The sequence below is a fragment of the Salmo salar genome, chromosome 26 (assembly GCF_965601325.2).
Source record: "Salmo salar chromosome 26, fSalSal1, whole genome shotgun sequence".
Taxonomy (NCBI): Eukaryota; Metazoa; Chordata; class Actinopteri; order Salmoniformes; family Salmonidae; genus Salmo; species Salmo salar.
The window spans coordinates 14172836-14189210 of record NC_138316.1 but is presented as its reverse complement, the minus strand read 5'-3'; the positions used below and the strand labels follow the sequence as shown (position 1 = coordinate 14189210).

The following is a 16375-nucleotide window of genomic DNA, read 5'->3' as shown; positions in this document are numbered from 1 at the left end:
CTTTGCAACTACTTACTACTTTTTAGCATGTTAGCTAAACATTCCCCTTCCCCTAATCATAACCTTAACCCTTTAACCTAATTCCTAACCTAAGCCCTAATCTTAACCCCAACCCCTAGCCTTGCAAACATTATCCTCCAAGCTAACGTTAGCGTTAACAACCTAGGCACCAAGCAAATGTTAGCCACAACAAATTAGTATTGGTAACATATCATAAAGTTTTGCAAAATATTAACATTGTATGAATTGCGATTCGTAACATCATACAAATTGTAATTTGGATTCTATCATACGAAATAGATGATGGACATCCACAAATTTATACCATATGAAATGTAACATATCATACTGAATGGAGGGAGACAGATTTACATTTACTATGTTACGTCTACCCCTGAATCCAGGTTGTGAGTAAACACTCTCACACCGAAATGACTCACAGTCTCAGTCTGACCAGGATGACTCAAGGGCTGGTTCCTCACTTAGACCTCAGCCCTCAAGCTATATTTTATGCATTCAACCAAGGTTTCAGGTGGACTTCATAAAATGCAACACAATTCCTTCAGCGTCCTCCCATAATCTGTGAATATGATTTTATTCTTGAATGATCATTATGCTCAAGACCTTGGGCGTTACATGGACACTATTGCTTTGAAGGCTAGAGTAAGAGCCAATCAAGGGTCTCATTGCAGTACCTGGTATTGATGATGCCTTTTAATAATACATTATGGCTAACCTAGGTAGTTGCTCAAAACACCATGTAGAGAAACATTTTTACATTGGTGGAGCTGAGTGGGACATGCACACAGCACTGAACCTGGTGAGGGTTTAGAAGAGGATCATAGGACTACAAAAGTTTATGGGTAATGAGAGCCAGGTCTGTCAGGTGACTGTGTAAGCTTGTCTGCCTTTCTTCAGTTCCCTGCTACATCATTTACTTACCTTGACAGCTGACATGTTGCAAATGTTAATACAAGGAGTCATGTAAAAGAGATTATGTAAAATGAATGTAAATTTAATGTCAATTAGACTTTCTTGTCGAGAACAAGTTCAGGACACGTTCAGGGAAAACAGGAATACATGTGTCCTTACAAAGAGCTGGTTAGCATACGGAGGACAGCGAAATTAGTTCTACATCTGTGATCCTCCCAATAGAATTTCTGACCTTATATAAGACAGAAATGTCATGAATACATTTGTTCTCTGTCTCACACTCACACATATTACTGGCTTTATGGCTTATAACCAGCACATTTTAACTATCACTTCTAACATTCCTGTTTGTGACCCAGATAACAGCTTAGTAAATGTAGCTTACAAAGTGTTCAAACTTAAAATAACATTAACACGGTGTGTAAAAGTTATAAATGTCATATGATTGAATGAGAAAGATGTGGTTAGGGGAGGGCTGCCCAATGTAATTTGAGTCAGGTATTGAAGGAGTGAAAAGTATCAGGTGCTAATTTGTATCATCCTTTCCCGGCATTGAATTATTCACATCCAATGGTCCGCTCCCAAACACATCCTCACACCTTTGACAGTCAGCACCCATCTCTTGCAAGGAACATCTGATAATTGTATTTGCTTTAATTCTTTTCACATTACATTGTCAGTTTGATTGACACGTGGCAGAACATTTCAGGGTCGGTCTCCCTCCATGTGAAGCTGTCAAAGCCTGCCTGGAATCCACTCCTTCTCCTGGAGACTTCTCCCAGGTGGTTTGGGCTGTCTGCCTGCCTTGAAAGTGCTCTGCGTCTGTAGAGGAGTCCTGCTGGACCTCCCGCCCGTTGTCTGAGGATTTACACCATTTCATCCAAAAAATGGAAATGTCATGGCTCAATACGTCTCCCACAGTTGGAATCTAGGGCAATGGCTTATTTATAACATTTCGTGTTAGCTCGTTGTTTTCATTATTATTTGGTCATTGTTGTTTTTTTTTCGCCCCTATTTCTCATGCAGAAAATACATGGGTCTGTCAACAGGTCTGTGCTGATAGGGATGAGCAGTTCCACAGTGAAATAGGATGAGACCCAAGGTCGTGTGTAAAGGGAGATGGGGTTGGGAGGGTGGTTGGAGGAGGTTTGCAAAGCACATTGGGGAATTAGATTAGTGAAAAAGCAAGGCATTGGCCAAACTTTTGACTTGCTTTGAGAGAGGCTACATATACGTTTTGTGTGTCATTGAGTGCATTCAAATAATGAATGCATGCATTCACATGCATATGTGATTCACCACCTGGATTATGTCTTATATAGCAACATTTAAAATTGTGTTTTTTACATTCGATAAAGGTAGAGACTCAGAGCTACAGAATGGTATATCATACTGCATTTTTGAGGAACAATGGGACAGTAATTCTGCTTTGAAAGCTGATAAACTTGTTAACTCACTTTTCAGAAAATGGCCTTTGAATGTTTTGGTATCTAGTGAAGAGCGATTTGTCTACACCCATTCAGCATCGTTCACATCCTCTTAAGCTTTAGCCCCACCCACCTTGTTTTGCCCTCAGAGTGTGCAGAGCACACACTTGACGCTCTGGCCGATGATTCGTTTACCTATGGATAACATGAAAACGACTTAACCAGCTATGCTGGCAACAATTTCATTACACTTCTTTGCAGACTTTTACCGATACCGGCCATATTCAACGAGTGATGTACACTTTAGCCTCTTGGGGCTAGGTGGGACGCTAGCGTGCCACCTGTGGTGCACTCCATCAACAGCAGGTGCATTTCAAGAGCGGCAAATTTGAATCCAAATAAATGTCAAAATTCAAATTTTTCAAAAATACAACTATGTTACACCATTTGAAAGATAAACATCTCCTTAATCTAACCACGTTTTACGATTTCAAAAAGGTTTTACGGCGAAAGCATAAATTTAGAGTATGTTAGGACAGTACATTTACAAGAGTTGTGTGTAATGTTTTGTCAAGTCAAAGACAGGGTCACCAAAACCATAAAACCAGCTAAAATGATACACTAACCTTTTACAATCTCCATCAGATGACACTCCTAGGACATTATGTTAGACAATGCATGCATTTTTAGTTCTATCAAGTTCATATTTATATACAAAAACAGCGTTTTACTATGGCATTGATGTTGAGGAAATCGTTTCCCTCCAATAACCGGCAGTCAAGTCAGCGTCAGAAATTAAATAATTAAAATTAGAAAACATTGTTAAAATATTATATTGTCATTTAAAGAATTATAGATTTACATCTTTTGAACGCAATCAACTTGCCAGATTTAAAAATAACCTTACTGGGAAATCACACTTTGCAATAATCTGAGCACTGTGCCCAGAAAAATACGCGTTGCGATACAGACTAGACGTCATGTTGGGGAGATCTAAAATCGAAAATACTATGTAAATAATCCATTACCTTTGATTCTCTTCATCAGATGTCACTTCCAGGTATCACAGGTCCATAACGAATGTAGTTTTGTTCAAAAAAGCTCATCATTTATGTCCAAAAATCTCCGTCTCGTTAGCACATGATGTAAGCCAGCCGGACTTCTCGTCATGAACGAGGGGAAAAAATATATTTCCGTTCGTTCAAACATGTCAAACGTTGTATAGCATAAATCATTAGGGCCTTTTTTAACCAGAACATGAATAATATTCAAGGTGGACGAATGCATAGCCTTTTATAACGTATTGGAACGAGGGTACCCAACATGAAGTAGCGCGCCAGGTGTCTAATGGGACATCACCGTTCCATGGCTCTTGTTCGGTCAGATCTCCCTCCAGAAGACTCAAAACACTTTGTAAAGGCTGGTGACATCTAGTGGAAGCAATAGGAAGTGCCAAAATATTCCTAAACCCCTGTGTCTTTCAATGGGATAGCTTTAAAGTCAATACAACACATCAGGTATCCACTTCCTGTCAGAAAATGTCTCAGGGTTTTGCCTGCCAAATGAGTTCTGTTATACTCACAGACACCATTCAAACAGTTTTGGAAACTTTAGAGTGTTTTCTATCCATATATAATAAGTATATGCATATTCTAGTTACTGGGTAGGATTAGTAACCAGATTAAATCGGGTACATTTTTTTTATCCAGACGTGCAAATGCTGCCCCCTAGACCCAACAGGTTAACTTAAGACATGTACAGTTGAAGTCAGAAGTTTACATTAGCCAAATACATTCAAACTCAGTTTTTCACAATTCCTGACATTTAATCATAGTAAAAATTCCCTGTCTTAGGTCAGTTAGGATCACCACTTTATTTTAAGAATGTGAAATGTCAGAATAATAGTAGAGATAATGATTTATTTCAGCTTTTATTTCTTTCATCACATTCCCAGTTGGTCAGAAGTTTACATGCACTCATTTAGTATTTGGTAGCATTGCCTTTAAATTGTTTAACTTGGGTCAAACGTTTCGAGTAGCCTTCCACAAGCTTCCCACAATAAGTTGTGTGAATTTTGGCCCATTCCTCCTGAGAGAGCTGGTGTAACTGAGTCCGGTTTGTAGGCCTCCTTGCTCGCACACGCTTTTTCAGTTCTGCCCACAAATTTTCTATGGGATTGAGGTCAGGGCTTTGTGCTAGCCACTCCAATACCTTGACTTTGTTGTGCTTTAGCCATTTTGCCACAACTTTGGAAGTATGTTTGGGGTCATTGTCCATTTGGAAGACCCATTTGCGACCAAGCTTTAACTTCCTGACTGATGTCTTGAGATGTTAATTCAATATATCCACATCATTTTCCCTCATGATGCCATTTATTTTGTGAAGTGCACCAGTCCTGCAGCAAAGCACCCGCACAACATGATGCTGCCACCCCCGTGCTTCACGGTTGAGATGGTGTTCTTTGGCTTGCAAGCCTCCCCCTTTTTCCTCCAAACATAATGATGGTCATTATGGCCAAACAGTTCTATTTTTGTTTCATCAAACCAGAAGACATTTTTCTAAAAGTATGATCTTTGTCCCCATGTGCAGTTGCAAACCGTAGTCTGGCTTGTTTATGGCGGTTTTGGAACAGTGGCTTCTTCCTTGCTGAGCAGCCTTTCAGGTTATGACGATATAGGACTCGTTTTACTGTGGATATAGATACTTTTGTACCTGTTTCCTCCAGCATCTTCACAAGGTCCTTTGCTGTTGTTCTGGGATTGATTTGCACTTTTCGCACCCACCTACTTTAATCTCTAGGAGACAGAACGCGTCTCCTTCCTGAGCGGTATGACGGCTGCATGGTCCCATGTTGTTTATACTTGCGTACAATTGTTTGTACAGGTGAACGTGGTGCCTTCAGGCATTTGGAAATTGCTCCCAAGGATGAACCAGACTTGTGGAGGTCTACACTTTTTTCTGAGGTCTTGGCTTATTTATTTAGATTTTACCATGATGTCAAGCAAAGAGGCACTGAGTTTGAAGGTAGGCCTTGAAATACATCCACAGGTACACCTCCAAATGACTGAAATGATGTCAATTAGCCTATCAGAAGTTTCTAAAGCCATTACATAATTTTCTGGTATTTTCCAAGCTGTTTATAGGCACAGTCAACTTAGTTTATGTAAACTTCTGACCCACTGGAATTGTGATACAGTGAAATAATCTGTCTAAACAATTGTTGGAAAAATTAGTTGTGTCATGCGCGAAGTAGATGTCCTAACCGACTTGCCAAAACTATGGTTTGTTAGCAAGAAATTTGTGGAGTGGTTGAAAAACAAGTTTTAATGACTCCAACCTAAGTGTATGTAAACTTCCGACTTCAACTGTAGCTAGCTAGGTAAACAACGTGTAAGATCACATGTCATGTAGCGTTAGCTAATGCGCCAGCCAGCTAACGTTAGCTAGTTAAACAACAATGAACATAGTGCCAAATCATGTCATTACTACCCTTCATGAATATGCTGGGAGCTAACCATCCAGGTTCAATGTTAGCTAGCTAACATTAGGCTCTAACTAGCGAAGCAAACAGCTGTGGGATTTAAATAATAGCGTCAGCTAGGGAGCCAGCCAGCTAACATTAGCTAGCTAGCCAACAGTACACTTTAGCTTGAAATGAAACCACTTTCTGCCAAAATTAGAAATGTGTAATATCTGAAAATGTAGCTAGCTAACGCTACACTATCTTACCTGTATACATCATCATGCATGATGGACATGTCTCCCTGTCATGGATGCCCTTCCACAGTTGCCCTTAGTTTGAAGATGTAATCCCGAGACAGGTGTTTTCTCCATCTCTTTAGCTATCATAGTCTAATTCCACTGATTTCAAAACTTGATCCTCCAGAGAGTTGAGAGCAACACTTAGCTATGCAGATCGACTACACAAAACATTTTAAAAAAGCTGCGTTCGACAGGATTACCAACAGACTGACCAGCTCAAATAGACAATATGGCAGACCAATTCAAATTAAATCAAATTTATTTATATAGCCCTTCTTACATCAGCTGATATCACAAAGTGCTGTACAGAAACCCAGCCTAAAACCCCAAACAGCAAGCAATGCAGGTGTAGAAGCACGGTGGCTAGGAAAAACTCCCTAGAAAGGCCAAAACCTAGGAAGAAACCTAGAGGAACCAGGCTATGAGGGGTGGCCAGTCCTCTTCTGGCTGTGCTGGGTGGAGATTATAACAGCACATGGCCTAGATGTTCAAATGTTCATAAATGACCAGCATTGTCAAATAATAATAATCATAGTAGTTGTCGAGGGTGCAACAAGTCAGTAACACAAGAGTAAGTGTCAGTTGGCTTTTTCATAGCCGATCTTTGAGAGTATCTCTACCGCTCCTGCTGTCTCTAGAGAGTTGAAAACAGCAGGTCTGGGACAGGTAGCACGTCCGGTGAATAGGTCAGGGTTCCAGCAGGTCTGGGACAACAGGTCTGGGACAGGTAGCACGTCCGGCGAACAGGTCAGGGTTCCATAGCTGCAGGCAGAAAAGTCTGAACTGGAGCAGCAGCACGGCCAGGTGAACTGGCCGTACTGGCCGTGATATACCAATCCAAAATTGGTATATCTCTCTCGGTATATCTAGTCCACTCATTATTTCTGCCAATCATGGCTAGCGGGAAGGTTGCTGACTTTTTCTGTGGCTTAACCAACAAGGCACATCATTTAACAATGTTATTTGTATTTACAAATGGCATACAAGTTTGTTATTAAGGCACATGAAAGTTCACATATTCGAGAAGGCATTTCTACGACATACACCTAGTTTCCTGAATCAGATCACATATAAAATACCTTTTAAAGGCCTTGTTGCTCTTGGTGACTTTGATTTTTCTGACTGGCAGCCTTAATTAAGGGCAATTCATATTTGTTGATAACATGTTGTGTGGCATTGAGTGCATTTAAATATTGAACGTATGCATTCAAGTAAACATAAAAAATAACACACTTTCACATCAATAACATGTTTTTCACATGCCAAGTGTGCACGTATGTCCTTTCTGAAAGCGTTTGAGGAATTGGCACCACACAATGCATTGTGACAAATCCAGTTCTAAAGTTACAATGATTTTTGAAATCCACATAAATATTAACTTGAGGCTTTTTTTAATGGTCAATTTTCATCATGTTGTTGCTATTGGTGAGGTTGTTGAATAATATATAAGGTTGTTGCCCTTGAAATGCTACTTCCGTCTTGCTTCAACCCACAGTACAGGGACATCAGAGTGAACGAGGATGGTCGATTTGGATTTGAATTTAAATGCAACTTTACATTGTGTCCCTTCTAACTTGTGACTTTCCCACCTCTTCTTAGTTTGACCCCTGTGAAGTTTTCAAACGAGGTCAAGGTAAAGTCACAAGGAAAGGAGAGAATGTAAAGAAGGATGATGGTGCTGATGCTGCTGGTCCCTGTAGACTTCACTGGTGACCTATTTGTAGGGAGGGGAACATTAAGGAGCCACTGTTTGGAGACCAAACCAGACTCATGTCCATTTTAATTTTTAAAGAGCCTCCTAAACTATATTGTGCTTTAATGTCCTCTCCTGCTAATCTGAGGTCTGTAATTAATCCTTAGATGATAATTGACTTCCTACTGCTTTTCCCATACATTCATCCACAGGAACCTCTTGATGGATACGTCTCCATTAGTCAGTGCACCCAAGGGATTGTCGAGAATGGTTAGTTGTGTGCTGCATGTAGAACTTCAAATGATTTTCTCTATTTTTGTAGGTACTTTATTGATCGCCACACCGATCTGGAGAGGCAGTTCAATATTAACGTAGATGATGGGAAAATAACATTGGCCAAACCGCTGGACCGAGAGACAGATATGTGGCACAACATCACAGTAACAGCCACTGAAATCAGTAAGTAACATTTCCAATAGAAATTTGTACGCTGTTTGTGGTCTACTACATAATTAACTAAATGCAATTTCATTTTCAAATCAATGCAATGTTGAAGGACGAGTGTAAACTCAGGGGGAAGACAGCTGCTTGTGAACATTCAGATCTGTTTATGAACACAGTTTGAACAACTTCATTGCTGCCTCCAACAAAGGAGTGACTGGCTTTCATAATCCTCTATAAAATAGTCTCGCACTTGTAACCTATTTGATGTTAATGGCCATAGAGTGTGGTACAAATAATTCGTTTGAAATCACAGGGGTGGAAAATATGTTAATCTGTAGAATTTTGATTGAATTAAACAGCTCAGTAGTCAATTTGTGGAAGTGCGAGTACATTAAGAAGTATCAAATAAACAGTTGTAAACACAAACACCAACGTTGTATGCACCAATGCCAGCTTCCATTACAGATACAGGAACATCTGTGATCCAGGAAACTGACTGACTATACAACATATTTGAGGTAGAACTACAAACAACTCAAACCATATGTAAAACTTTATTTGCAAACAGATTGTATCAGGGGGACTGTATGTTGCTATCAAATGTAATGTACACCTTGAAGCTATTGAATGAGAAATGTACAATACTTGTAACTTGCTCTTCCTCACCTTTCATAATCAAAGTGAAACACTAATTGCCACAAACATTTAAAAAAAATATGCTGTAGAGCATACATTCGTGGCATGTTATTGTGAATGCAATGTGTCTCTGTTGATATTCATGCTAGCTTTGTCAAGTCTGGTGTTCTACATTTCACTGTGCCTTTCATGACTTTTGCTAAAGTGACTGTGACTCAAGACAGCAGCATCACTGAACACACTTAATAGAAATTTACCAAAATAAATATGGCTGTTTACTATTCTTTGTGGATTGGAGGCAAGCAGGAATCCTCTCTGGCGTGAAGAGGAAGAATTGTGTTCCCAGTTCAATTCCATTGTCATTTGCCACCCAAACGGTGTGGCGTTCTGCTGCTTGCACCAGTTGACATCTGACTAATCAGATGGCAATGCTTGCTGTGGTGGAGTGAAAGTCACATTAACAGAGCACAAGGAAAATGTGGACACTTCTTTTTTTCCCACTCTGTCCATCTATCACCTTCTAGCAAACTGTCTATTTTAGTTTCTCTCTGTTTCCCACTCTTTTTCTCCTCTCTTATGCTCACCTCTGGGCATTTTGTCCTGAAGCATTCTTAAGTGTAAAATCCTCCACTTGCTGCAGTGTTATGTGAGTGAGCTAAGGGGTGCTTATATCCCAACCTTGTATCTCACAACCATATATCAAAACCATTTTCTGTTTCTTATGTGACAATATGCATCATGTACATCATTGTTTTGAATGTTAGCTATCTGTATGGTCTCACAAAGATACAAAGGAAAGGTGTCAACAGCCAGAGCGACATCTATTGCTCTATGGACCAAATTAATAGCTACAAGTTAGTGGTTGCAACACTTATTAAATACAATAATTTATCTCAAAAGGGACTGTCAATTACAGGCGATGAATAATCCCAATAAAAATCAAATCTAATTAAATTGCCCTTTATTATCTTTTTAGACTTCTGCTGCCGTTGATTCATTAATATGCATTTTTTAACCCTCATGCATAAAACATGAGCGTGTTCAGGGGATTTCAAAAGCACTTTGAATGTGATTTTTTTTTTCTCACCACTCCTGTTTTGCATTCTTGATATCAGCTAAAACTCAGATTGATGTGGCTTCTCATCTGTCTTTATCAGCCTAGGGAATTAAATAAAATAACAGAAAAATGTATCTGGGTCATGGAATTTACCTGGGATTTAATTTCCCACTGTACAGTATCCAATGTTATTGTATTCATTGTCTGATGTTGGGTTTTGTTTATCAGGAAACCACAGCCAGATATCACGGGCTATCGTGGCCATCCGAGTGCTGGACATAAATGACAACGCCCCAGAGTTTGCGACGGAATACGAGGCTTTCCTCTGTGAAAATGGCAAACCTGGCCAGGTACGGGGCATTCATCATTGTTGTCTCCCCCTGCATCTCCTCAGTAATGATCACCCATGGTGAATTATAGCCTATTTATTTAAATGGGAAAGTACAGAGGCAGGAGTGTGGCCTTTCTCTGAGACTCCTCCCCTGACACAACACACAGAGACTGAGGGAAAATCAGAGCAGTCAGCATTGATCAGAGTGAATCATAATTCAGAGTTGTCTTTCATGTCCTCCTCCAGATGGCACAATGGATCTCTTGCCAAAATTCTGCACAAGTGCTTTGCATTCTCCTTCACATCAATCCTATTCATTCAGACAACTACAATAAAATAAAAAAAGACCAATGACCAAGATAGCTGAATTCTCATTTCTAATCAATCACAGACATACAGCTTGATAAGAACTATGATGGCAGATAAATAGATGAACCCAGGAACCAAAAGTGTGCCAGATGAGACAGCACCACATTGATAACAATTTCAAATTCCTGGAATGAATGGAGGATATTTTTCATTTTCTCTGAGCCAATGTCACAGTCAGGCTTTTGTGATGGCAAAAACAAAGTAATGGATGACCTCTCTCTCTAATGGCATTGGGCTGCTCTCTTTCTGTCTGTTTCCACAGGTGATACAGACGGTCAGTGCTGTCGACAAGGATGAACCAATACAGGGACACTACTTTGAATACCGCCTCATCCCAGAGATGTTAAACAATCCTAATTTCACGATAAAAAACAATGGAGGTAAGGACAGAATGTGAGAGAGAATGACAAAAAATGTCTTCTATCCTGCGGCATATAAATCCAATCGAAGATTAAATCTGGTTGGATTACCGTACCCAGTAGTTAGCAGATGCGCAATAGCCTGGTCATCAGCTACTCTTTACTCCCCAGTGGATTTTGAAAGAAAGTAAATTAGTTGAATCCAAATAGTCTGCGGGTAGTCTTGCAGCTCAATGTAGGGTAACTTCCTGAGAGCTGTTGCCGCATGGCAGATGGCACTACATTTGTTTGCTAAATACGGTGATTGGTTTAGCAGGCTTTCTGGTCTACTTTCTCCCCCTCCCCTGCTCTTTTCCATTACTCTCACTGAAGAGCCCACGCTCATCCTGATGTTGTTGCGTAATGTTTTCAAAGAGCTTGGGGCGAAGAATCTTCATCTGGTTCTGTCCGTCTGTTTTGATGCGAAGGCTGCAGGCAAGAGGAACTGCTGTGTCTAGTTGTTAGTAAAAGGAAAATATAGAATCAGGACATTAAATGCGCCAGCCTCTTTATCTAAATGGAAACCTGCCACCATGGAAACAGGTGTATTAGGAGACAAATAGGATAAGTTCCTGAATCTAGAGGAATTTGTAATGAAGAAACCATAGGCAACATTGAAGCAATATTTTCACATCTAGATATCATTAAGATATTAATTCAACTGCTACAAACTAATACAAATATAAACTTATTGCTAACAGTAGAGACAGGTTTTTACATTTTGACGTTCACATTTTCCCAGCAAAAATTGGATAGTTTAAGAAATCACTGTTCTTGTTAAAGTCTACATCTAACTGTTATGAAGTGTCAGTATTCTACATGAGAAATAAGCACAGCACTTGTATGACTATTTCCATCTGCATATTGCAGGCAGAGCCACTCTAGTGAAGAGTAGCAGGCCTTATGAACTTGTGTGCTGGTTTGTTTGTGATGATGACTCTAATTGCAGTGAATGTGCTGTGGAGAGGATAGGGTTTGCCAGGGCCAGGGAACAGGTTCAGCCAGCTAGGATATCCTACTGCACACAAGCAGTTCAGGCTTTAACCTCATAGTCTTAAGTTAAAATACCTCAGAGAAACTTTCAGGTATATATTGTGATCAATGTAATACTGCTGTATTGATTGCACTAAAGATTGACACAATGGGAACCAGCATTTCACCAGCTGCTCTTATCTAAAGCAACTTACAGTAGTGAGTGCAAACATTAATATATTTTTTGTACTGGTCTCCTGTGGGAATTGAACCCACAACCCTGGCATTGTAAGTGCCATGTTCTACCAACAGAGACGCACACTGAGTCTACAAAACATGACAGATTGACCAGGTGATCCCTTATTGACGTCACCTGTTAAATCCACTTCAATCAGTGTAGATGGGGAAGAGAGAGGTTAATAAGGATTTTTAAGCCTTGAGACAATTGAGATGTGTGTGTGAGTGTGTGTGTGTGTGTGTGTGTGTGTGTGTGTGTGTGTGTGTGTGCCATTCAGAAGGTGAATAGGGAAGACAAAAGATTGAAGTGCCTTTGAATGGGGTATGGTAGTAGATACCAAGTATGTGTAAAGAACTGCCAAGCTGCTGGGTTTTTCATGCTCAATAGTTTCCTGTGTGTTTCAAGAATGGTCCACCACCCAAAGGACATCCAGCCAACTTGACACGACTGTGGGAAGCATTGGAGTCAACATGGACCAGCATCCCCGTGGAATGCGTTCGACACCCCGCCAAATTGAGGCTGTTCTGAGGGCAAAAGGGTGTGCAACTCAATATTAGGAAGGTGTTCTTAATGTTTTGTACAGTCAGTGTATACTGACGTACTATATACTGGACTACTGTTGACCAGAACCACATAGGGTTCAGCACATGTTGAATCAATATTATTATTTTCTTCACACTTTTGGTATGAAGATGCTACAATGTGATGGACAACATGTTTCCTTTGGGCTGTATTGCTAATGTTTCACGTTTCTCTGCCACGCATGCTCAGACAGAGGGTAGACAATTCATTTCCCATGTGAAGTGTTCTAAAAACACGTTTTCATGTGATCTCATGTGAAGTTAATGTGATAACATGTGACAACATGTGATAACATGAAACTACACATGTTGAAACGTGATCACATGTAAATCACATGTATTTCAAAAACATGTTTTCACATGATTTCAAATGTGAAATCATGTTTTTCTGTAAGGGTGAGACTATCAGAAACATATTTTCTACTACACCGGCTTGAGTAGACTCTAACAGGAATAAAAGTGTTTGACAATGTGTGTGTGAGTGGATATGATTAGCTAGATAATGAACACAGAGCTCACAGAAGTGTCATCAAAGAGCCCCTGGCATCTCTCAGAGTTCCCTTGTACCATCTTCTAAGTCAGTGTCGCACTGACGTCGCTTCATTTCCACATCTTAGTAAGGGTATGACAAAATAGGGTTCAATCTCTTACAGAGTTCTGCTATTGGAATATGTTGAGGAGGAAGGTGACTGAAAGCCATCAACAGAATATAAATGTGAGACCACAAACCACTTGGCAGCCAATGCAACTGCTGTCATCACCTCAACCTCATTTGAATTATTTTTTTTTTTACTGGATTGCAAAACATTTGTTTGTCACTCTACAAAAAACATGCTCTTACTCAGCAGAAGCTAGTTTGCTCCATTTTTTAAAACTACTTTCTCTCCCCACAGACAACTCCATCAGTGTTTTAGCCAAGCATGACACCTTCCGGCGCCAGAAACAGGAGATGTATTTCCTGCCCATAATTGTGACTGACAATGGAAATCCTCCAATGAGCAGCACTAACACGTTGACCATCCGGGTGTGTGGATGCAGCAGGGAGGGAATAGTCCAGTCATGCAACGTAGAGGCCTATGTCCTACCCATTGGCCTCAGCATGGGAGCTTTGATTGCCATTCTGGCCTGCATAATACTTCTTTTAGGTAAGATAATACTGATACTTAATGCAATTTGATTACATCTGAAAAATAGACATATAACAAAAATCTACAAACATTGTCTTTGTGAGCACATGACTTTGACATGTCCTCTTATTCGGCAGTTATAGTGGTGCTGTTTGTGACGCTGAGAAGACACAAGAACAAGCCACTTATCATCAAAGATGACGAAGATGTGAGGGAGAACATCATTCGGTATGACGATGAGGGGGGTGGAGAAGAAGACACTGAGGCCTTCGACATTGCCACACTGCAGAACCCTGATGGAATCAATGGTTACCTGCCCCGCAAGGATATCAAGCCAGACCTGCAGTTCATGCCAAGGCAGAGTGGTGGCCCTAACGGTGTGGACGTGGATGAGTTCATCAATGTCAGACTCCACGAGGCGGACAACGACCCCACAGCCCCTCCCTACGACTCAATTCAGATCTATGGCTATGAGGGACGGGGCTCCATTGCTGGGTCTCTGAGCTCCCTCGAGACTGCGTCCTCAGACTCAGACCAGAACTATGACTACCTCAGAGAGTGGGGTCCGCGTTTCAGAAGACTTGGGGAGCTCTACTCAGTGGGTGAAAGTGATAAGGAGACTTGACCTTCGATCAGCAGATACCCTTTGATTTTGTCCACATACTTGTGTATTATGCTAGGGTTTGCCGGCTTATAGAAACAGCTGTTTAAAAAAGGGGGCCACCTTTTGTACTCTTAGAGTGAAGTATAGCGTTCATCATCTATCACGTCAAGCGCTTTGTATTGTTGAGCCAAACTTAACAATGTCGATATTAGGAGGTCTAGGATTCTTGTGGAGTGTAATTTAGATTCCGTTGTGGAGTGTCTAGCAGTATTTTGGGTATTTGTCATTCGCTGTGACTGCCAGAAGCATAAAGACCTGGATTCTTGGTAGTTGCCTGATGAAAGAAGAGAGGGATTGTGTGACGTTCTACAGCCTTCTTGGACAACATGGAGATTCAACCACAGAACAATTGTACTACTGAGTGGCCCTCATCTCAGATCTCTACCCACCACCCAGATAATCAGAGATAAAATAGGAAACTAAAAGAAAAAGCAATATTTGGTCTACAATACAATGTTGAATGTATGTATGATTTGAAAAAGCAAAATGAGAACCACTACCATATTGGCTTTAAAATGAATTTGTTTAGATATCATTTGATACCAGGTGGCCACATTTATAAACTGTCTGAGCCAGACAGCTTGCTTTATACAACTATTTGTATTTACACGCTCCAAGTGTGGTTTGCAAATATTATTAGCCTATAAAAGACTAAAGCGAAAGACAAAAAAAGAGAAATGTAGAAACTTTGAGGCCTTCTTTTTACAGAAGCAAGCATTAAATGCAATTGTATTCAAATGTTTTTTGAAAATGATCGTCTTGATTCCTCATTATCGTTGTATGACTAGTTTTTATATATCTGTTCTTATTTGCGTTCGTTTCTGTGCTACAGGTTATAAGTGAGTGAGAGTTTAGAATGATCCCTTTTCTCAACTGTTCTTTCCACCGCTGAAGCTATTTCATCACAGCTGAACTTGTTGTTTAGATATTGCTGTTAATAAAGTATACAGAGAACAGGAATTACTGAATAGTAAAAGATTGGATGGAAAGGGAACTTTTACACATACAATTAATGTATACTGTTTATCATTATTCTGTATACAGAGTTACCAGTGACCATTTAAGCACAATAGCTGGGATAATTTAATTGATGTGAATATTCGACCCCTCAATTTTCAATTTCATTTAGGAACCACTGGTAACAAAACAGATAAAAATAAAATACAGACTCTTGCATATTGTGCTACACTGTATATTATTAGACAAAAAAGACATGTACATAGAGTTACTGATAATATCTGTAGCTTTCATTGAGGTGGTAGGTTTTGTCTATGCACGTTAGCTCTTGCACATGAGAATCTAAAATGGCACTTCAGCTGCGTGCATACTCAATTTGTACTGATACAGTATATGGCAGTTCTCAGTAGACTTAACAATATATATGAAATAGTCTTACATGCAGATCATATTTTCTACTGTGCTTTAATGCTTATAAATGTGTATGTTTAATTATTCACTCCCTGTAATGTAATCTAAGATACCCTGTATTGTTTCCTACTTTGTGAAATATATTTTTATAAATATTGCTGAATGGGTTTGCCTTTCTTTAGCAGCTAAAATGTTTGGAATAAGAGAGATTTGCATAGTTCCTACTTGAATTGTCTATGTCCATCATTGTGCATCAGTAAGTACATATATCAACATGTCACATATCTTATAATTAGAAATAATTTATTTGGTAGTTGATGCAATGGCCGGTTTTGAAACCTACAATCAGGGAAATTATTGGAACCCTTGATGAAG

At 39.8% G+C, this 16375-nt stretch overlaps 1 protein-coding gene across 3 annotated transcripts in view; it reads left to right on the top strand.

The window, feature by feature from the left end:
- LOC106587289 (cadherin-8) overlaps positions 1-16155 on the top strand; it is a 75096-nt gene extending 58941 nt beyond the window's left edge. For 2 of the 3 annotated variants that reach the window (XM_014175534.3, XM_014175533.3), the window contains 5 exons: positions 8138-8274; positions 10181-10302; positions 10915-11032; positions 13735-13986; positions 14106-16155. In XM_014175534.3, the coding sequence (XP_014031009.2) occupies positions 8138-8274; positions 10181-10302; positions 10915-11032; positions 13735-13986; positions 14106-14593 (1117 nt within the window). In that variant the 3' untranslated portion in view covers positions 14594-16155. The remainder of the gene's footprint in view (positions 1-8137; positions 8275-10180; positions 10303-10914; positions 11033-13734; positions 13987-14105) is intronic. The other variant, XM_082969420.1, reaches the window with a different exon arrangement.
- The last annotated feature ends 220 nt before the right edge of the window (positions 16156-16375 follow it).